This window comes from Schistocerca cancellata, chromosome 1 (assembly GCF_023864275.1).
Source record: "Schistocerca cancellata isolate TAMUIC-IGC-003103 chromosome 1, iqSchCanc2.1, whole genome shotgun sequence".
Classification (NCBI taxonomy): Eukaryota; Metazoa; Arthropoda; class Insecta; order Orthoptera; family Acrididae; genus Schistocerca; species Schistocerca cancellata.
Genome location: NC_064626.1, coordinates 899042749 through 899065595, shown reverse-complemented (window position 1 = coordinate 899065595; position 22847 = coordinate 899042749). Strand labels below are relative to the sequence as shown.

At 38.4% G+C, this 22847-nt stretch overlaps 1 protein-coding gene across 3 annotated transcripts in view; it reads right to left on the bottom strand.

Moving 5' to 3' along the window:
- The window catches only part of LOC126190808 (annexin B9-like), a 140599-nt gene that overhangs the window by 3094 nt on the left and 114658 nt on the right, over window positions 1–22847 (bottom strand). For all 3 annotated transcript variants that reach the window (XM_049931388.1, XM_049931379.1, XM_049931371.1), the window contains exons 6-8: window positions 22172–22251; window positions 21386–21458; window positions 11759–11932 (exon numbers count right to left, since the gene is read on the bottom strand). In XM_049931388.1, the coding sequence (XP_049787345.1) occupies window positions 11759–11932; window positions 21386–21458; window positions 22172–22251 (327 nt within the window). The remainder of the gene's footprint in view (window positions 1–11758; window positions 11933–21385; window positions 21459–22171; window positions 22252–22847) is intronic.

Sequence of the window (22847 nt, the reverse complement as noted above, 5' to 3'; positions counted from 1 at the left end):
GACTGTTAAGAACTTTTACTCTAGTAAAGAATTTTACTATATCCTATTACTGCATAATAATACTGCAGCATTAAAAGAAACAAGAGGAAAAAACAAAATAAAACAGAAGTTGCAAAGGAAAAGTGCCATTAAAACAACAAAACACAGTGCATATACTATGCTATGCTTCATAACAACAAACTGCTTCTGATGAGCGTGACATCACAACTATTTACATTATGTTTGTTTGAGCTGTTGCCATCGGGTTCATGCACATGGGCAGCTGAGTCAATATGAGAAGCACCTACTCCCTCTTCATGCTACTTGATGTGGGGCTGGTAGCCATTTCAGCAGTAGCAACAAACGGCAGAAGCTACCCGGAAAAATTTCTTATACACCCAAGCTTCTCCACATGACCCATGCTTACATTTCATGATTTTGCTGTTTCTTCTTTGTTTAGAGCCTTCCAGTCAAACGAAAATAAAACTGATTTCTGTGGCCAGAAGCTATCAAGTGAATTAAAATACAATGACATAATTGTGGAAGGCTAAAATATGTTATTTGCAGTTTTTTGATTTTATTTTATTTCCACATTTCTGGCAGTCAAGTAAAAATTGCCTTGCAGAACAATGAAGTTATTTCAGTCTGTTTGCTACAGAAATTTGGCCTTTTTCCTGCAGAGGCAGTCACAATTTATTTGAAACCATGTGTTTCATTCCCCACTAATGACTAGTTTCAACTGTTCACTGAATTTCAGGTGCACGTTTCATCTTATGGCACACAGGGCCAATGTGGGGGTTATTTGCACCTTTTTGAAATCTTCAAGGAAAAATTTTAGGGAAATGTGAATAATTTTATTTTGCTGTTTTATTTACCTCACCTCTGTTTACCTTTTTTCTTCGAACTTTACTTTTTTTGAAAAATGGAATGTAAGAAAACAAACTTGCACATTTTTCCCTTAATTTTTTTACTTACTTTGAATTAAAATTTTAGGAATGTGAATTACTGTAATTATGCAAATTTACTGTAATGATTTACCTCCATTTACCTTTTTTATTTTCTCTTAATTTTATATGAATTTTATAATAAAATTTATAATTTTTTTATGAAAAAAGTGAGCTAAAAATTAAAATTTGGGACAGTAGAAGGAAATTGTAGGTACATGCTAACTTTTTAAAAGTAAGCTCTATGAATCTGGACATACAAGTCTGCATTTGAAGCCAAATTATGCATTTTAGTATACTTTATGAAATTCAGATGCTCTTTGAGTATCCCTAAATGCCCTATTTCTTCTATAACATAATGTAAGATCTCTTGATGGTATATACATACAAATACATGGGCTTCCTGCATTACCACAGCTGTGCAAGTGCAGTAACACCCGTTTTCTGGCACACTCTGGCAACTGCTGAAATGAATGTACTTTTAACAGCTCACTGGAAAATATTGTGAATAGTCGTTTGAAAAGAGTTACTTTCAAAGTAAGTTTTGTTTTATGCAAGATGAATTATGTTACGATAGTGAACATGTGATCGATTTCTTAAAACACAGAGCATTTGACTATCATTTAAAACTTAACACTTTGAGGACCAGCCACTTGGAAGAACTTTGTGGCTAGAAGACTAGACATTTAAGTCATTATTTAAAAGTTTGCTGGCAAATGTGTGTGACTTAATAGTGCTGTTGCTATTGGCTGACTACACCACATGTTCTATACTCTGAACATCTGCAGACAATGGCTGGCTAAATCATGTGACATGAGCTGTGATTGGGTTACAAAACCCATCACAATCTCTGTTTCAATGCTTCAAAACTAACAAGCCGTGTTTGGTGGAAGATTAATTTGTGTACGTCTGGTAGTGAGCGAATTTATCACCTCCAAAAACGTAAAACATGGTATGATCAACTGTACTATGTTATCCCTGAAATGATGGAATTGCTTTGTTAGAGTTGGTGAATGGAGCTGGTATGAGAAGTTATGTTAGATTTGACATTGGAGCTGGGCTTCTGCACTGTTACATTTTAATGTGTTGCTGCACATTAAAGATCTTTCCAAAATTCTTTTTTTGGGAGGGAGGTTTTGTTTCATGAAGTGCCGAGAAACTCTACACCAGTGTACAAACCCTTAACCAATGTAAAGATTGGTATGTTTTACAGTTTCGAGGATGTCCCACAATATTTCATCATAACAAATGATCACAATCAGATGGTGGTAGTTGCTGTAATCACTGCCACAAAATTCAATTGGTGATACTCTCACAGCAGTGTGAAAAATTTACTGGGGCCACAAACAAGAATTACGCATGCATGCAGAAGCAATTATAGTTGGAGGAAAGCAGTATTTACAGTGCTCTACATCTGCATCTGCATCTACATCCATACTCCGCAAGCCATCTGACAGTGTGTGGCAGAGGGTACCTAGAGTACCTCTATCGGTTCTCCCTTCTATTCCAGTCTCGTATTGTTCATGGAAAGAAGGATTGTTGGTATGCCTCTGTGTGGGCTCTAATCTCTCTGATTTTATCCTCGTGGTCTCTTCGTGAGATATATGTAGGAGGGAGCAATATGCTGCGTGACTCCTCGGTGAAGGTATGTTCTCAAAACTTCAACAAAAGCCCATACCGAGCTACTGAGTGTCTCTCCTACAGAGTCTTCCATTGGAGTTTATCATCTCCGTAATGCTTTCGCGATTACTAAATGATCCTGGAACGAAGCGCGCTGCTCTCCATTGGATCTTCTCTAGCTCTTCTATCAACCCTATCTGGTACGGATCCCACACTGCTGAGCAGTATTCAAACAGTGGGCGAACAAGCGTACTGTAACCTACTTCCTTTGCTTTCGGATTGCATTTGCAAAGGATTCTTCCAACAAATCTCAGTCTGGAATCTGCTTTACCAACGATCAACTTGATATGATCATTCCATTTTAAATCACTCCTAATGCGTACTCCCAGATAATTTATGGAATTAACTGCTTCCAGTTGCTGACCTATTTTGTAGCTAAATGATAAGGGATCTATCTTTTATGTATTTACAGCACATTACACTTGTTTACATCGAGATTCAATTGCCATTCCCTGCACCATGCGTCAATTCACTGCAGATCCTCCTGCATTTCAGTACAATTTTCTATTGTTACAACCTCTCAATATACCACAGCATCATCCGCAAAAAGCCTCAGTGAACTTCCGATGTCATCCACGAGGTCATTTATGTATATTGTTAATAGCAACAGACTTACGACACTCCCCTGCGGCACACCTGAAATCACTCTTACTTCGGAAGACTTCTCTCCATTGAGAATGACATGCTTCGTTCTGTTATCTAGGAACTCTTCAATCCAATCACACAATTGGTCTGAGAGTCCATATGCTCTTACTTTGTTCATTAAAAAAGACTGTGGGGAACTGTATCTAACGCCTTGCGGAAGTCAAGAAACACGGCATCTACCTGGGAACCCGTATCTATGGCCCTCAGTCTCTGACGAATAGCGCAAGCTGGGTTTCACACGATCATCTTTTTTGAAACCCATGTTGATTCCTAGAGTAGATTTCTAGTCTCCAGAAAAGTCATTATACTCTAACGTAATACGTGTTCCAAAATTCAACAACTGATCGATCTTAGAGATATAGTCTATAGTTCTGCACATCTGTTCGACGCCCCTTCTTGAAAACGGGGATGACCTGTGCCCTTTTCCAATCCTTTGGAACGCTGCGCTCTTCTAGAGACCTACGGTACATCGCTGCAAGACGTGGGGGGGGGGGGGAGGGGGGGAGGGGGGGAAGGGGGGGGGGAGGAGGGGGGAAGGGGGGGGGGAGGAGGGGGGAAGGGGGGGGAGGAGGGGGGAAGGGGGGGGGGCGGCGGCAAGTTCCTTCACGTATTCTGTGTAAAATCGAACTGGTATCCCATCAGGTCCAGCAGCCTTTCCTCTTTGAGCGATTTTAATTGTTTCTCTGTCCCTCTGTCATCTATTTCGATATCTACCATTTTGTCATCTGTGCAACAATCTAGAGAAGGAACTATAGTGCCATCTTCCTCTGTGAAACAGCTTCGGAGAAAGACATTTAGTATTTCGGCCTGTTTCAGTACCATTTTGGTCACTGAGTGTCTGGACATTTTGCTTTGACATAAGACCAAAATTTCTTAGGATTTTCTGCCAAGTCAGTACATAGAACTTTACTTTCGAATTCATTGAACGCTTCTTGCATAGCCCTCCTCACACTACATTTTGCTTCACGTAATTTTTGTTTGTCTGCAAGGCGTTGGCTGTGTTTAGGGTTGCTGTGAAGTTCCCTTTGCTTCCGCAGCAGTTTTCTAACTCTGTTGTTGTACCACGGAGGCTCTTTTCCATCTCTTACGATCCTGCTTGGCACATACTCATCTAACACATATTGTACGATGATTTTGAATACTGTCCACTGATCCTCAAGAGTATCTGTCTTGAGACAAAACTTTTGTGTTGAGCCATCAGGTACTCTGAAATCTGCTTTTTGTCACTTTTGCTAAACAGAAAAATCTTCCTACCTTTTTTAATATTTCTATTTATGGCTGAAATCGTCGATGCAGTAACCACTTTACGATCACTGATTCCCTGTTCTGCGTTAACTGTTTCAAATAGTTTGGGTCTGTTTGTCACCAGAAGGTCTAATATGTTATCGCAACGCTCCTTTTTAGGAGCCAAAGAGAAGCCTCCTGGACATGAGCAGAGGGCAATGAAAGTGCTGCTGGATGCTGAATGGAAGGCTCTGCAAGACTTGAGATCAGACAAGGACTTTGTCACTACTACCTGCCAATAAGGGAAGACCACCTTTCTGCTATCAAGAACTGATTAACAGTGAAACTGATTCATTATTCAACAACCTTGCACATCATAAGCTGGGAGAGGATCTGATTGACAAGATTCGGAGAAAACCTCAAGAGGACTTCTATTCCAGCTATCAAGGGCCTGCTGCAGTTCCTTCAAGACTGATATGGCCTAGTGAAGATTCACAATGATAGGTTCCCTGTTTGTCCCATTGTGATCAACACTGGAGCACCAACCTGTTTTTTTGGCTTAATATATTAACCTTCTATTGGTGCTTCTAACGTCGCTGTTGTTGTTGTGGTCTTCAGTCCTGAGACTGGTCTGATGCAGCCCTCCATGCTATTCTATCCTGTGCAAGCTGCTTCATCTCCCAGTACTTACTGCAACCTACATCCCTCTGAATCTGCTTAGTGTATTCATCTCTGTCTCCCTCTACGATTTTTACCCTCTACGCTGTCCTTCAATATTAAATTTGTGATCCCTTGATGCCTCAGAACAGGTCCTACCAACTGGTCCCTTCTTCTAGTCAAGTTGTGCCACAAACTCCTCTCCAATTCTATTCAATATCTCGTTAGTTATGTGATCTACCCATCTAATCTTCAGCATTCTTCTGTAGCACCACATTTCGAAAGCATCTATATTCTCTTCTTGTCCAAACTATTTATCGTCCATTTATCCTTCTAATAGGCAAATGCAACAATCTTATTCTTAATTCTGAGGCTTTCATGGGTTGCTTAAAGGTCCTTAACTACAACAGCCATATTTTTGGTTAACTTTGCAGTTGTATCCTTTTTTATGAATGTGCCTCTACAGGGCTAATTAGAGCTATTAGAAAGTAGTTTTGAGAAATATATAGTGGCACTGCTTAAATACATGCTTACCTCTATATTTCTTACTTAACAACCATTATTTTGAACAAGTGAACAGTGTTTCCATGGGAAGTCCTCCTCTCCTATGGTGGCCAACTATTTTATGGAAGACTGAGGGAAAGGCACTGTGTTCAGCTGAAATTTTCCTGCTTCTGGCAATTTGTTGACAACAAACCTGTGGTGTGGCCCCAGGAATATAAACACTAATCACACTTCTCCAGCATTTGAGCTTGTTCCGCTCAAACACTCCTTTCACCATTGAAGTGAAAGAAGACAGCAGCTTATTATTCCTGGATTTCATGGTTGGGAGAGTAGAGATTCGTATGATAATGTCGTAAAACAAAATGTCAGGCAAATTAAAAATGAATGTGAGTGACAAAAACGAAATTATGATAAGCATAAATGATTAGTATTGTATTTGATTTACAGCAGTGCTATGACATTTCCCTGTTTTTACACAAATGTAGCAGTTGTTCTATTGGGTAAGATGGGGTCAGGGATTGTGAGGGTATTAGCTCCACAAATGAACTTAAGAAATATGAGGAAAAGTATCTAATATGCAAAAAAATTAGTCTTTATTGTGATAATGTGTCTGACGTGTTATATTATTAAGTAATTTTCTGGAAGAAAAACTGAAGTACGGAAAAATACATAAACGAAATATTGTGTACTGTATCAGTATCATTTAGTGAAAATTTGTGAGAATGGGTATCTTCCCATCGCTGCTATGAGAAGTGCGTCATCAAAACAGTAATGTGCAATAATGGTGAAACAGTTTAAGCGTGCAAATGTCACTCCTAAATGAAAGATATGGTTGTGTTTGAATTGCTGTAAAGACAAAATGCACTGAAAGATAAATAGTTCTGACTGTGAAGACAAAATTCTGACATTTTTATTAAAGAGGTACGTGCATTAAAGTTCAAGAACAAAGAATCTGTACAACAAAAACAGTAGTGCAAACCTCCAATGTGTAGTGATGGGCTACTACATAACACGAGTTGTGGAAAGAATGACATCACTATGAACAAGCAACGTCGAAAATGCCAAAAAACTGCAAGAAGTGACATTGTGTCCACTGTGGAAACATTTCATTTTTGATGTGGGGAAATTAGATTCCTCTTTAAGAATGAGATTTTCACTCTGCAGCGGAGTGTGCGCTGATATGAAACTTCCTGGCAGATTAAAACTGTGTGCCGGACCGAGACTCGAACTCTTGAGTCTTTGCCTTTCGCAGGCAATTGCTCTACCAACTGAGTTACCCAAGCACGACTCACGCCCCATCCTCACAGCTTTACGTCTGCCAGTACCTCGTCTCCTACCTTCCAAACTTTACAGAAGCTCTCCTGCGAACTTTGCAGAACTAGCACTCCTGAAAGAAACGATATTGTGGAGACATGGCTTAGCCACTGCCTAGGGGATGTGCTAGTTCTGCACATAGTTTTTATCTGCCAGGAAGTTTTAGATTCGTCTTTGAAAGGAGAGGAGGAAACCAAAAGGTAATGGATCAACATTGAAAATAGTCCTACAATAAGAAGCGGAGATATGCCTGTGTGTTGTGTTGCAACTGAATGGATCTGAACCCAAGCACATGAAACCTAAAGATGTTCATTTTAGTGAAAATGTTGAAAAAATTATAACTGCAAACGGCACTGATTCACTTAGATCACCTAATAAGAACACACACAATTCTTGCAATGCCGGCATCTGCCATAAAATATCTAGGCATAACTATCCAGAGCGACCTTCAGTGGAAAGACCACATAAAACGGGTAGTGGGAAAAGCAGATGCCAGACTCAGATTCATCAGAAGAATCTTAAGGAAATGTTAACTCATCCATGAAAGAAGTGGCTTATAAGACACTTGTTTGCTCGATTCTTGAGTATTGTTCGTGTATCCGGGATCCCTATCAGGTAGGACTGAGAGGGGAGAGAGAAGATCCAATAAAGAGCTGCGCATTTTGTCATGGGATCATTCAACTGATGAGAGAGCATTATGGAGATGCTAAACAAACTCCACTGGCACATGTTACAAAAGAGTCATTGTGCATCACAGAGATTTACTATTGTGAGTTTTGGGACAGCACTTTTCAGAGGAGTCAGACAACATATTACTTCCCCTCACAGCTCGCGTATTGACCATGAGGAGAAAATTCGAGAAATTAGAACCAATACAGAGGCTTACCGACAATCTTTCTTCTCATGCATTATTCACGAGTGGAACAGGGTTGGAGGGATCAGACAGTGGTACCAAAAATACCCTGCACCACACACCATTAGGCAGCTTGGGAGTATGAAGTAGATGTAATAGTACTAAAAATACCTCAACATTATGACTTAATAGAATAATCATGTGTGCACAATGAAATAACTAAAGCTAATCGGTATTTTGAATCAATCTGCAAACAATTGAAAAGTTTAGCACTGGTTGATGTTAAAGATCGTATTACTTTAAATCATCCATCTGAACAACTGCAATTGTCTACGAGTTTTTCATGCAAGACGTAGTCAGAAATTAGTTAGTAAAGACTTTGTTGATCCAAAAAAAATAGTGTGGTGTGCAATGAACTAGCCTGCTTTAGCAAGTCAGGCAACATGTCCCAACTCTCAGAAACAGATCAGGGAAATGTATAAGCCTGAGATATATTAGTATTTGTCAAACAAAGAACACCAGAACATAGTAAAATAAACAAAGTGGACCCAGTATAAACACTTTACCTCCCTGTAGTAAAAACAAGCTAAGTTTGTTACACAAATTTACAGTTCTTAAAAGTAACATTACTGAATTCCAGTTCTGGCCAGACAAAATTAATCGCAGTGTTCTCTGTGTGAATGAACACTGGATTAAAAGTACAGAAACACACTTTTTTACCATTTGGTTGCTCATTGGCAAGAAGTTACTGCAGACCAAGCATTGCTCAAGATGAAGTGTCCATCTATATCTAGATCAGGCTAAGATCAGTGTCCAATGATTCAACAGTGAATGAAATTAAGCTTAATGGGAAGCTCACATAGGCAAGTACTAGAGATTTTTTTTCTTTTTACATCTCAAGAGTCTCGAAATTACAGTGAAAAATAATGTTAGTATATTGCACCAGAGTATAAGGGGATTAAAAAAAATTAGATGACCTTGTCTGTTTAGAAGATTTAGAAATTGAGGGTGGAACAGACATAGTATGCCTGTTTGAACATTACACAGTCACATATATGGAAAAGGTAAATGGAGGATATAAGCTTTCAGCACATATAAGTAGACACACTATGGAGAGAGAAATTGCCATATATCTTAAAATGTACCATAGTGTGAAAAATTTACAACTAAAAAAATGTGTTTAGAGCAACATATAGAGCCATGTGCATGTGAGCTGAAACTAAGTAACTGTACTTTTATAATTTTAGCTCTGTAGGTCCCCACTGGGAAATTTTCAGCTAATTCCAATTCTTTTTTGTGCTATTTGCCAGACACAGGGAGGCAAATTACTGTTTGTGGGGATTTCAACGTAGATTCTCTGAAACAGTCCAATAGAAGTATTACTTTTTGTTCTTTCAATTTGACGTCAGTTTTTCTTCTTCTTCCTACTTGGCTGGTACGGGAAAGCAGCACACTGGAAGATAATATTTTTATAGACCAAGATAAATCTAACAAACCAAAAAATTTTCCTGTTAAGAATGGTCCGTCTCATCATGACCCAAAGCTAGTTATAGTATGTGACATGGCACCATTCAGTGATGCAAAACAGTTCTCAAAATAGCATTTTCAATTATGCTTTAACATTTGCAAATTTTAGGGAAACCTTGTAACAGAGCGGGATGAGGTGTACAGGGAACATGAGTATAATTTAAAATTCCATGATACCTTTGTGAGTATATTTGAGAACAGTTTCCGTAAGTGAAATATAATTGTACGAAACCATCTCAAAAGCCATGGCTTACTAAAGAGATAAAAACGACTTGCAAACAGAAAAGGGAAATGTATCATAGCTAGAAGGAGTAATGATCTAGAAACAAACATTAAGAAATGTTATTAAAAAGTTAGATTAGCACCTCTGATAATAAAATTAAAATAATCTGGAATGTTGTCGAAAGGGAAACAGGACAACCAAGAGCACAGGAAGACTGTGCTTCCATCAAACCCAACGAAAAGTTTAAGTGAAAGTCAGAAGTAGAAGATATTTTTAATAACCATTTTTAAGTGTTTTACAGAAAATAGGATCCAGCTAGTCATTAGGAAATGCAAGGCTGTATGTGAAAGAGGAAATATATATATATGCAATTTGATAACACTGAAATTAAACCCACTTCTCCTACTGAAATTAAGAAAATAAATTCACGCACTCACAAGTAAAAGCTTGCATGGATTTTATGGTGTTTCCAACGGAGTACTACAAACTTGTTTCCAACAGATAAGTAGGATTCTGAGTCACATATGTAATAGCTCACTGAAAAAGGGCATTTTTCGAGGCAGACCAAAATATGCTATTGTGAAAGAAAGGGGGGCCAGATCTGACAATGGTTATGAAAGAAACTGGTGTCCTGTATTACATTTATGGTAAGCTTTCGATTCTTTGTCACATGAGACTATTGCAAAGAAACTAGACTACTATGGTTTGTAGATTAAGTTAAATCTTACCTAAGCAACAGGCAACAATTAGTGCATGACAACAAGTACATGTCAAAACTAAGGAAAATTAAGAGAACTTCCCCTAGGCTGTGTATCTTGGGCCACTATGTACGTTAATCGCTTCTCAAAGTGTATGGTAAGCAAAAATGTTCTATATGCTGATATGAATATGGTTTAAACTGGTGAGAATATGCAGGTAGTTTTAGACAAAAATAAGGAACTATTTGGAAAAAGTAATGAATGGCATAAAGTTAACCAGCTATGTATAAATGAAATGAATACAGAGGAACTATATTTTAATCTAAATGCTCAACAAGAAGAAAGTTTCATACTGTTGCATTTCAATAGACCAAAGACTCTAGGAGTAAGAATACAAAATATTTAACTGATAAATGTGCACTTATGATTTTTCTGCTATATAAATTGAGGTTTCCTCTCAATAAAAAAATTTCTGATTCTGTCCTACCATGCATTCTTTCAGAGAGTTTCAGCAAGGGGCACTGTCATGGGGAAATTCTGTATGTAAAAACTGTGTTTTCAGATGGCACAAAAAAGCAATCAGGTGTATTCAAGGATTGGGTCCTAGAGAAGCCTGTAAAAAAAAAACTTCAGTCAACTCTATACTTAACACTCCCAAGCCTTTATACGAGCCCCTCCATATCCACATCTAGTGACACCTGTGGGCTGAGGATGACACAGTGGCCGGGCAGTACCATTGGGCCTACATATAAATATACAGAAATTTGTGCCAAGAATGAATGTACATATGCACCGTACCACGAACAACTACATGCTAAACATAACTTATTCAAGCCTGTCGCTGATACATAATAGCCACAAACACCTAAATCTGAAGGTGGACAATGAAGTGCCACAATCGGTAAAAATCTTCACTGCATGTAAATTTATGGTAGTTTTAGAAGTATGGTTTAAAAAATATGGCACATTACTCAGTGGAAGAATACTTTCAAAGTGACTAAGGACATATATAATCAGGGGACATCCTCCTTAATAGTAAGTAAGAGTGTCTTAGCTGTGTACTCACGATAAACTATCATTTACATATAACTTAGACATACCATATACATAATATTACTTTGGAAGAAAATGTATTCACATTTCTGTAATTAATATGCAGATATGTAATGGAAGAGATGATGTATTTAGTTAGACATGATTGTGTATATTGTAGAATGTAGATTTTGTAATGAGAATAGTCAATCTGTAAATGTGTTAAACTGTATACATTCAACTTCAATTGACAAAGCCAGCTGCATGGGAAACATGTTGAAAGCCTAACAGACATCTGAACATTCATTTGTGCCTAAAAGCATAATATTGTCCAACCAGAAAGTTGTAGCCAATGGTAATCACAGTCACTCAATGATGGTAAACAGAATATGGTTTCTACTACATTATGCTATACATAAAATCTACAGTTTTCTTAATTTCCTTTGAGCTGTCTTTAATTTTTCAATCCTTATCTCACCTATAGCTAATAATCCAGCTTCAATATCACCCGAAAATTCATTCTTGACAGCTTTTTCAAAATCGTGACCAGTAATGCGCTCATACTCAATGAAGATTTGTCTCAGCTGTGGATAACTTCTAGAGCACAGAATAGCATTGAATGTTGACTCATCAGTTCCAAAGCGCAGCTCTCCTGCAAGGAAAAAACCACACAGTAAGAGGAATTTTAACAAATTTAGAATTTCAGAAACACTAGATTATTCCTATTTTTTTATAAGCCAGTTCTAATTCTGAAAGTAGATGACAAGCCTACTGATATTTTCACCTTTAACTTTATGACAGAGGGGAAAGAAAAGAGATCTCACCTTGGAATAAATTAGTATCTTCAACAACACTAATGACACGATTATATTAAAGAGGTGTCCTTGTATACAATTTTCAATATACTTCACACACTTAATGAAATAACAAACCTTTGCTGGACATTCAAAATAACTTTATGGAATGACTTTTCTGTAAAGTGAAACTTTGCTAACACTAACTACTAAATCATTACTTATTAGTCCTAACTAGTTGTACTGTTACCTACCTGCAGAACAGTAACATGTATACAGGACAAGGCCTATCAGCTGATTATTTCTACCTTCCAACATGTGACACAGTTTAAATTGTTTATATTTAATGACATTGTAACCTGTATTCATAGACTTATTTGTCTATTTTATTATTTCTGATTCAAATGATAAAACTACATTTTGTGTGTAAATAAAAACAAGAGTCCATAGGTGTCCACAAGCAAAATATTAACAGTACCCCCTACATATTTATTAGAGTTTTTGTACAAACAGCTATTCACCTTGCATGTGTAGCCTTACAAATGTCATGCCATCTCTCCAAGAGAGAGAAATGTAAAACAATAGCTGTTTTTAAAAACATTTTGTTTCTTCAGTTGTGTACAACGGGAAATGATATACACAAAATCTCGAAACATCACACTAAATGATAAAAAACAAAAAATGTAACGGGTTAAATAATTCCATGTTGTGTGCGTGAATTCTGTTTGATGTATCTAGAAAACTAGGCTGTCAGACAGTGGCAACTGCCGAAGGTGGGTGGCGGTAGGGGTAGTGTATGCTAACTACTCTGCCATAGTACAGGTGCCTTCCAGATACTGCCTAGGAGAGAAGGATGCACTTAAAGGGCATGGAAAGCCCAACTACAATGTCCTATTTGTATAGGGTGTTTGCTTTAATTTGAGACAACTAAATATACTAAAAATGATGTGTGAAAAAAATGTTCTAGGTGAAAAGATAATATTAGTGAAGGGAACATTTGTGCATGCTAAAACTGTCCACGTCCTAACCACCCCTCCTTCATGGGTGTGGTCAGCTTTGTGTTTTTAAATGGGAACCCCCAATTTCTATTGCATATTAGGATTATACACCAAAAGTTACATATAGTTTACTCAAACCATTCTTTTCAGTTCATGGGAGATGGCACCCTAATTGACAAATCCCAAGAATGACTTTTTGCAGTGCGTTTGGTTCTACATTTTGTTTACTATGTAAATCTAAACCTTTGTGTTCTAACAGTCTAACACTGATACTGGAAAGTTACTCGAGTGTTGCAAATGTGATTTTACAGTACAAATAATATGGTTAGCCAGACATTACTGGCAAATAAGCTACTTCACTTCATTTTCTGTTCCCTTCGGGGGTCAATTCTCCCCAAACCATCCGAACGCTTGCTTTAGGTGCCAGCAGGGTGACTGATTTCGGTGTGTGTTTCTGTCCAACCACTGTAATTCTCATGCTGGTTGCTACACAGCTACTGGCAAAAAACAAACCATGAGCACTGCAATAAGGTAAAATGTCCAAGAACTGGTAGTGGCAGACACACCTACTATGGATACCCACATCGTGCAAACCCTCACATGCTCACCAAAATCTGGCATCCCACTGGTGAGAGGCAAGGGGACTCATCGATACCAAGCACTGTGATGGGAGAGGAAACTATTACGTCCACACAATCAACTCTGCAACACTAAAGTAAATTTCAAACATAGATATCACCCATTAAAACACAAAGATTTAGATTTACACCATAAACGAAATTTCAAACCAAATGTGTTGGTTCTTAACTGCTAAAATAGGCACACTTCATATTTGTTGATTACAGTGCCATCTGCCACAAATGGAAAACAAGTTTAACTAAACCATATGTACTTTTGGGCATAGAATCTGAATATGCAATAAAAATGGGGGTTCCAATCTGAAAACACAAAGTTGACTCCATCCATGTGCCCAGTTTTAGCACAGACAGATGTCCCCTTTACTAATAACTTTTCACCTAGCACATTTTTTTTCTTCATACAATGCACTATTTAAAATTTAAGCTATTTAGTTGTCTCAAGTTGGAACAAACCCCCCTATATACATCAATTGAATATGTTCAAATTTAGTTTAACAATACAAGCATGAGACACTATTATGGAACAACTTCATTCAAAACTCACTGCATGGAGAATAACACGCAACTACAAACAACTGACATGAAAACGTGTACATAATGACATCTATAGACACCAACTGCAGATTAAAATTTAAGAAACTGCAAAAATGTGGGAATTTAAGGAGATGGGACCTGGAAAACTGACTAAACCAGAGGTTGTACAGAGTTTCAGGGAGAGCATAAGGGAACAATTGACAGCAGTGGGGGAAAGAAGTACAGTAGAAGAATGTGTAGCTCTGAGGGATGAAGTAGTGAAGGCAGCAGAGGATCAAGTAGGTAAAAAAGATGAGGGCTAGTAGAAATCCTTGGGTAACAGAAGAAATATTGAATTTAATTGATGAAAGGAGGAAACATAAACACGCAGTAATTGAAGCAGGCAAAAAGAAATACAAATGCCCCAAAAATGAGATTGACAGGAAGTGTAAAATGGCTAAGCAGGGATGGCTAGAGGACAAATGTAAGGCCGTAGAGGCTTATCTCACTAGGGGTAAGACAGATACTGCCTACAGGAAAATTAAAGAGACCTTTGGAGAAAAGAGAACCACTTGTATGAACATCAAGAGCTCTGATGGAAACCCAGTCCTAACCAAAGAAGGGAAAGCAGAAAGGTGGAAGGAGTATATAGAGGGTCTATACAAGGGCGATGTACTTGACGACAATATTATAGAAATGGAAGAGAATGTAGATGAAGATGAAATGGGAGATACGATACTGCGTGAAGAGTTTGACAGAGCACTGAAAGACCTGAGCTGAAACAAGGCCCCGGGAGTATACAACATTCCATTAGAACTACTGACGGCCTTGGGAGAGGCAGTCCTGACAAAACTCTACCATCTGGTGAGCAAAATGTTTGAGACAGGCAAAGTACCCTCAGACTTCAAGAAGAATATAATAATTCCAATCCCAAAGAAACCAGGTGTTGACAGAAGTGAAAATTACCGAACTATCACTTTAATAAGTCACAGCTGCAAAATACTCACGCGAATTCTTTACAGACGAATGGAAAAACTGGTAGAAGCCGACCTCGGGGAAGATCAGTTTGGATTCTGTAGGAATGTTGGAACACGTGACGCAATACTGACCCTATGACTTATCTCAGAAGAAAGATTAAGGAAAGGCAAACCTACTTTTCTAGCATTTGTAGATTTAGAGAAAGCTTTTGACAATGTTGACTGGAATACTCTCTTTCAAATTCTGAAGGTGGCAGGGGTAAAATACAGGGTGCGAAAGGCTATTTGCAATTTGTACAGAAACCAGATGGCAGTTATAAGAGTCGAGGGGCATGAAAGGGAAGCAGTTGTTGAGAAGGGAGTAAGACAGGGTTGTAGCCTCTCCCCGATGCTATTCAATCTGTATATTGAGCAAGCAGTAAAGGAAACAATAGAAAAATTCGGAGTAGGTATTAAAGTCCATGGAGAAGAAATAAAAACGTTGAGGTTCGCTGATGACATTGTAATTCTGTCAGAGATAGCAAAGGACTTGGAAGAGCAGTTGAACAGAATGGACAGTGCCTTGAAAGGAGGATATAAGATGAACATCAACAAAAGCAAAACGAGGATAATGGAATGTAGTCGAATTAAGCTGGGTGATGCTGAGGGAATTAGGTTAGGAAATGAGACACCTAGTAGCAAATGAGTTTTGCTATTTGGGAAGCAATATAAATGATTATGATCGGAGTAGAGAGGATATAAAATGTAAACTGGCTATGGCAAGGATAGCATTTCTGAAGAAGAGAAATTTGTTAACATCGAGTATAGATTTAAGTGTCAGGAAGTCGTTTCTGAAAGTATTTGTATGGAGTGTAGCCATGTATGGAAGTGAAACATGGACGATAAACAGTTTGGACAAGAAGAGAATAGAAGCTTTCTAAATGTGGTGCTACAGAAGAATGCTGAAGATTAGATGGGTAGATCACATAACTAATGAGGAGGTATTGAATAGAATTGGGGAGAAGATGAGTTTGTGGCACGACTTGACGAGAAGAAGGGCTCGGTTGGTAGGACATGTTCTGAGGCATCAAGGGATTACAAATTTAGCATTGGAGGGTAGGGTGGAGGGTAAAAATCGTAGAGGGAGACCAAGAGATGAATACACTAGGCAGATTCTGAAGGATGTAGGTTGCAGTAGGTACTGGGAGATGATGAAACTTGCACAGGATAGGGTAGCATGGAGAGCTGCATCAAACCAGTCTCGGGACTGAAGACAACAACAACAACAACAACAACAACAGACACCAATGATATGGCAGTAAAATTTGACTCTTCACACACCCCCAATTTTTTGCAGACAACTATAAATTAAGAATCGAGTTTTAAGTTCATGATTCTAGGACTGAAGTCCAACACATTTCTAGTGCTTTTGGGCAGAAGAACCTTTGTCAGTACATCGGCCATCATATCTTCTGTTGACTGATATTTCAGTATCAGCAGATACACTGTAGGGCTTGAAGTATGAAGTGCTGTTTGATGTTAATGTGTTTTAGCTTTGAGTGAAAAACTTATGTGCTAATTTTCCAGCTGTCACCAAACACTGTGATGTGACAGTTTTCATAAACCCAAGTCCTCCATTAATGCTGACAGTTGGATCATTTCCTTTGCTGCTTTGGTGAAGCTCATGTAATCTGCTTCAGCTGAGCAAAGAGTTGTGGCACTCTACTTACATTAACACCATGAGATTGCTGATCTGGGAAAGATGAAGCTGTAGACTGAATGCTACTTCCTACCAGCATCTGCAAATCCAAAAATTCCTTCCTTACTCTTGATGTAGGCCAGTTTTTTATTCATGGTTCCTTTGAGATATCAAAGGATTCACTTAACCATTTGCCAATGAATAAAATCATGGCTGAATTGCAACAGCTTTGCTTATTGACTACATAGAAAATGTCAGATCGAGTACCCATGGCGATGTACAATAATGATCCAACCAGTCCAGTGAATGGATGACAATTAGCATGTCCTGCACTCATAGCTGTTGCTCCAACTTGCTCCCAGTCGCCAATGTAATAGGTGTGAAACTCCTGATATAGCCAGTTCTATGTAATATAATTTTGTCGAAAGATTGCTTTTCTTTAATGGCACCAAAGTTCTTGCCGTAAGATCTGGCAGGTAACTCATCCTTTATTTTTTGTCCTTTCTCGGTCTGCTTATGCAATTAAATGTTACCTACTTAAATAAGTAAGAAGATTGGATGTTTTAATATAGTGCCTCTTAAGATATAGGGATCTGAACTTCTTGGATGAAAACCAGCTGATGTTAGGGTTGCATTTAACTCTGCATACCGCTGTCAGTCAGCTTGGCATAGCACATAAATGGCTTTGCTAAATTCACACACTTTATCACTATATTTCAATGTCTGCAGCATGTCATTTGCCTTCTTCACTATGTGACTGTCTTTCTCCACATCTTTCATCTTTAGTAAGAGTTTGGCCAAGTAAAGCTATTCAATAAATATTTGTGTGTAAATGTCACCATTGAGAAATGTGGTGATATTCAGTTGTAAGATACACATGTTTAATTTAACAAAGCCGTGAGTAGTCTAAATGACTATTCTTGGACCAGGCAAGTGTTTCTACAAAGTCCACTCCAGGCCACTGGTTATATCCTCATGCAACTTTCCTTTTATTTGGCAGTTTGTCCAGGATAACCTTTTGACCCAAAGTACAAAGACGAGATAAGTAAGGCTTCCTCTTCAGCCACCTTTCAGACACTTCTTTGGTTACACGATTTTGAACGTAGTTAGCTTTGTTGATGGCTTTGGTCCAAAATGATGGCAGTAGTCCTGACTGCAGAAGCATGCAGTGAGCTACTTCACCAACACATGGTTTTTTATTTGACACCACTACTCTGCTGCAATGTCTGGACTGTTAGATACCACTGTATTCCTACCATTCCGAGAAGGAGTCCATTCTTTCATTGCAGTACTCTTTACTGTTGTGTGACAAAGTATCTAATTTTATGACAAGTGATTTTCAACTAGGCTTTTGAATTCAACAAATTTGTCAACAACTTCTCCTTAACATCAAAGGAAACAGACATGGCACTATCTGCTATGGTTGCTATAAGCATCACAAAAAATTTTGCACTACCTTGAGATATTTCTCGCAATGGCCCCCAGACATCAGAGTGCAGTTATGTCACAAGTCCGTCTGAGTTCCCTTCTCATCTAATGAAGGGAGTGGATGTGATAAGACACTGCATCTAGTGAGATCAACATAACTCAATTTCAAACCTGTCACATATGGATTTTGCTCATATCTCATGAGTTCAGATTGACTAACTGAGTATGCTATAATTGTGTATCACTTTTAGTAACTTTCAGCTTGGCACCGATGCATGCAGTTGGACTTTTTTCTTGTAAGTAAAACGAATTACCAAATCTGTTTGTGATCACTTTGACTTTACCATAAGTATAATTACTGCATAAATGTCACTGTATGGTAGTTGTCCATAACTTTTACTATTGAAATGAGATTGACTGAGCTTTGGCATGTAGAAAGTAGTTTCCAGCATTATGGAGTGACTGTCTGCAGTTGTGATGTGTACATCACTTTTAGCTGTTACTTACATAATACTATTGTCTGCAAGCATTAAACTCCCTTATGCTTCTCTCATATGTGAATACTTTTGGATCTTTGCACATATGTGATGGGCAACCACTACCCACGCACCATAACATGGAGTCACAAAACCATGAAGCAGGCTCACTCAGACGCCAATGGCCTTGCCGCATTGGTAACACCTGTTCCCGTCAGATAACCAACGTGGGCTAGAACTTGGATGGATGACCATCAGGTCTGCCAAGCACTGTTAGCAAGCAGAGTGCACTCAGTCCTTGTGAGGCAAACTAAGGTGCTACTTGATTGGAAGGTAGCACCTCTGGTCTCATAAAATGACATACGGCCGGGAGAGTGGTGAGCTGCCCACATGCCTCTTTGTATCCGCATCACACCTGTGGGCTGAGGATAACGCAGTGGCCGGTCGGTACCATTGGACCTTCATGGCCTGTTCGGACAGAGTTTAGTTTTTTTAGGCTCATTCATAGAGAAATAGCAATGAGCTTTATCCACTTTTTTGGCACCTATTACACTTAGTTTCCTGAAAAAGCACTTGCATCTTTGTATCCCTTCTTGTTACAAAAGCTGCATTTGTATGCCAAGTTTTTCCTTTTTTATTTTGATTTTTGTTCTAATTTGTCACTGTCACACTCAGAACTTATTGGGTTCTTCACAAAATGTTGACATGGTTGTTAAAACATTGCGCACTCTCATTTTGTGTTCTTCCAAGATTTTTACTTTAAGCATTGTAACATCTGGTAGATTATCACAGGATTCAATAGCACATCTGAAGTAATTGTAGCTACCTGGAAAACTGTGAAGCAGCATTACAGACAATAAATTACTGCTTATTTTGGCATCTATTGCTTGTAACTTGTCCTCAGCATCTCTAAGAATTCAGTAAGCTGATGGGTCACTTCACTGCTATGTTGCATTTTGTGAATCAGGTGTTTGAGCACCACTGCTTTGTGAACAGGTCTCTTTGTTGCATAGATTGATTTAAGTTTAAGCTGTACCTGACGTGGTGTGCATTTTGCTTTAGCTCGGTGGCACTGGTGAACCAAATGAAGCCTGCTTTTACTTTTCTGTCTGCCACTAGCCTTACTTTCTATGCAATTTCTATGGCAGAGAACATTTTACCTTCATCGGACACTCCATGTTGCAGCACGACTCCAGATATATACTCCCAGTAGCAGTGCCTTTAATTTTATTCTCCATGTGTCTTAATTATCACACAACAGCCTTTATGTTTTAACCCTGGGTGCCAGTCATGTATGCCATACTTGTCAAGTTAATGAACTTACATCCCCACTTTTCATTTCATGAATTTAAGTTTTCATCTAATCAAAAATGTTGTGTTTGCCTGTAACATAACATGGAGCACAAACTGTGGAATGAACATTGATAATACACACACAACATGTAATTACAGGACAACTTTAATCATAACTCACCGGACGGTGAATAACAGAACTGTCAACAATTTACTTGAAAACATGCACGGTGATATCTATTACATAGCAGTAAAATTTGAATCTCAACAGAATGTGTGCCTTTTTGTTAGTGTAGTCCTCTGAACTGATGAAGGATGTCCGCACTGCTCATGCACTCAGGGATGTCAGCTGGCAACAGAAGATGAGGGAAGAAAGTGCAGAACCTCTGACTCATCATGGTATTGACAGTGGAACCGATGAACTGGAAGCTGCCACTAATGCTGACTCTTGACAAGGTCATAGCTGACATCTGCAGTCAGTTGAAAGGCTGTCCACAGAAGTGGCAACAACAGATTCCAACATAGATGCAATGAAAGACCACAAGTCAGAAGTGGGCGGATGAAGGTGAAGAAATTCCAGCATCCGACAACAGCGAATTGGGGGACTGAGTGTGGAAGACAGACCCTTCATGCCATTCCATCAGCTGGCAGCTAAACAACGATGGAGATGTGTGTGACCTGAACTTCCAGAATGATGGAAGCCTGCACTGGCCCATCATGTGGAAGGAGATCACAAAATTCTGTGAGGGTAAATTCACCACCAAAAACGTTGCAAATGGCCATAATCTCCTTTCAGAAAAAGGAGGACAGAGCTGGCACTACTGGGGCAGACAGACTGACTACAGTCAGTCTTTCCAAATCGAGACCTCCAAAGCTGATAAAAAATAAAGCAGTCAGAAAAACCACAATGACAAGTACATGTAAATTTGGCACAGACAAAGGTACTGTCTCTACACCATGTTAACACACCACACACACACACACACACACACACACACACACACACACACACACACACACACACACAGCCTTTTCATTCATTCATGTGATTATCTTGAGAAAGTACATTATCTTTACCTCCATACTATATATGATGCCAAAATAAACATTCACTGATATTAAGTGAGCAGAAGAGACAGTGGGAGTGGGAGTGGGACTGGGACAAGTATGATGATGAGAATACATACTTTGGAGAAGAGAATAGATATCTTCTATGAAAAAGAAACTTCTAGTGACTGAAAAATACCTGTCATGACAAAGCAAAGCTTTTTATGCCTTTTAACTACAAAAGTGGATAAAAATATTCTTACCTGCCCTGAGCAAAGCCTGAGCATCTCTGGCAGCAGCAGCCTGATCAACTGAGTAATTCTCGTCACGATTCCCCTGTAGAAATTGCAAATATATATGTATTAAAAAGAGACATATGGTCTTAAGAAAGATGAAGAAAAATCCCTTTAATAGCCACATAATCGTTTAATTGTAATTTTTGAACAAAAATTAGAATTAAATGATTATTTTCAGTGACAATAATAAACATCATTGTCTACTTATTAAAATAAAATTTTCCTTTTCCTTTGGACAACATAAAATTTTATGTTCACTGCATTAGCATCAACTCACCACTTTAGAGACAAAATTGCTATCCAGTATTTACATTTAGGATGCAGAATGTTTAGTACTGCTGACAGAACTAATAAAAGTTAGAGTGACAGTGTTATCTTGGCTTTCAGAACAATTAGTTCCTCTTGGGGAGCGCGCACGCACACACGCACGCACGCACGCACACACACACGCGCACACACACACACACAAAAATAGCATTTTCTTTCACAGAATCTGCTGTAGGCTTATTCTTGGAATCTCTGGCTTTATATCAATTATGCTTTTGCCCATTAATTTATTAAATATACAATACAAACTGATTAATGCTGCCTGCCTCTGGCAGAAATACACTGAGTGTTGCAGTGGATGCAAATAAACTGATAATTTGTAGAGAATGGTTATACTTTTGCTATTACCATATTTTGTGGCACTTTTTCATACATAAAACATTCTTTTGTGGACTAATACTATTAGTTACAACTTTTTAAACATACCACACAGAGAGATCTCATGAGACGTTTGAAGTGTCCCGAAGTGTCACTGGCCAAATCTTGTTCAAGAGAAGTCCTGTACACTGAAAATAAAACAGACTTTTTAATGATATGCCCAGAAATGGGGTTACAGATTTTTCAGTAACTGAATACAAGCATAAAATCAGAATTTTCTTTCATTATCACTATTTTCCAGTTCATATAATTATGCTACTAACCCATCTCTCAATTTACTATGGAACCACACAGTAACATGGTGGCTACAGTTTCAGCACACCACCACTATTAACTCTTTGATTGTGGCATGTAAGCTTTCTACACACATTATTGAGCACTGAATCACTGTCACCTACTCTGCTACCAGCACTTTTAACACAATTCACTTGGTACAATTAGACACCGAGTTACCCTTATGGCCTGTCCTACCCTTTGGTGAATATTTATTAGGTGCTGCCTGTGACCTCTTGTCATCTGAATTGTACCATCACCAAGCCCGAATAAACACAGTGGCTTTCAATATTTTTAAAATTTGAAGTTTTCCATAAATGAATTACTGTACTAGCAAAGCAACAAAGATAAAGACTCAATTTTGGAGTAAAAAGATTACTCAACAAACAGTGTAAATAGTGAAACATTGCCAAGCACACAAAGAATGAAAATTTCTACCTATGCAGCTACA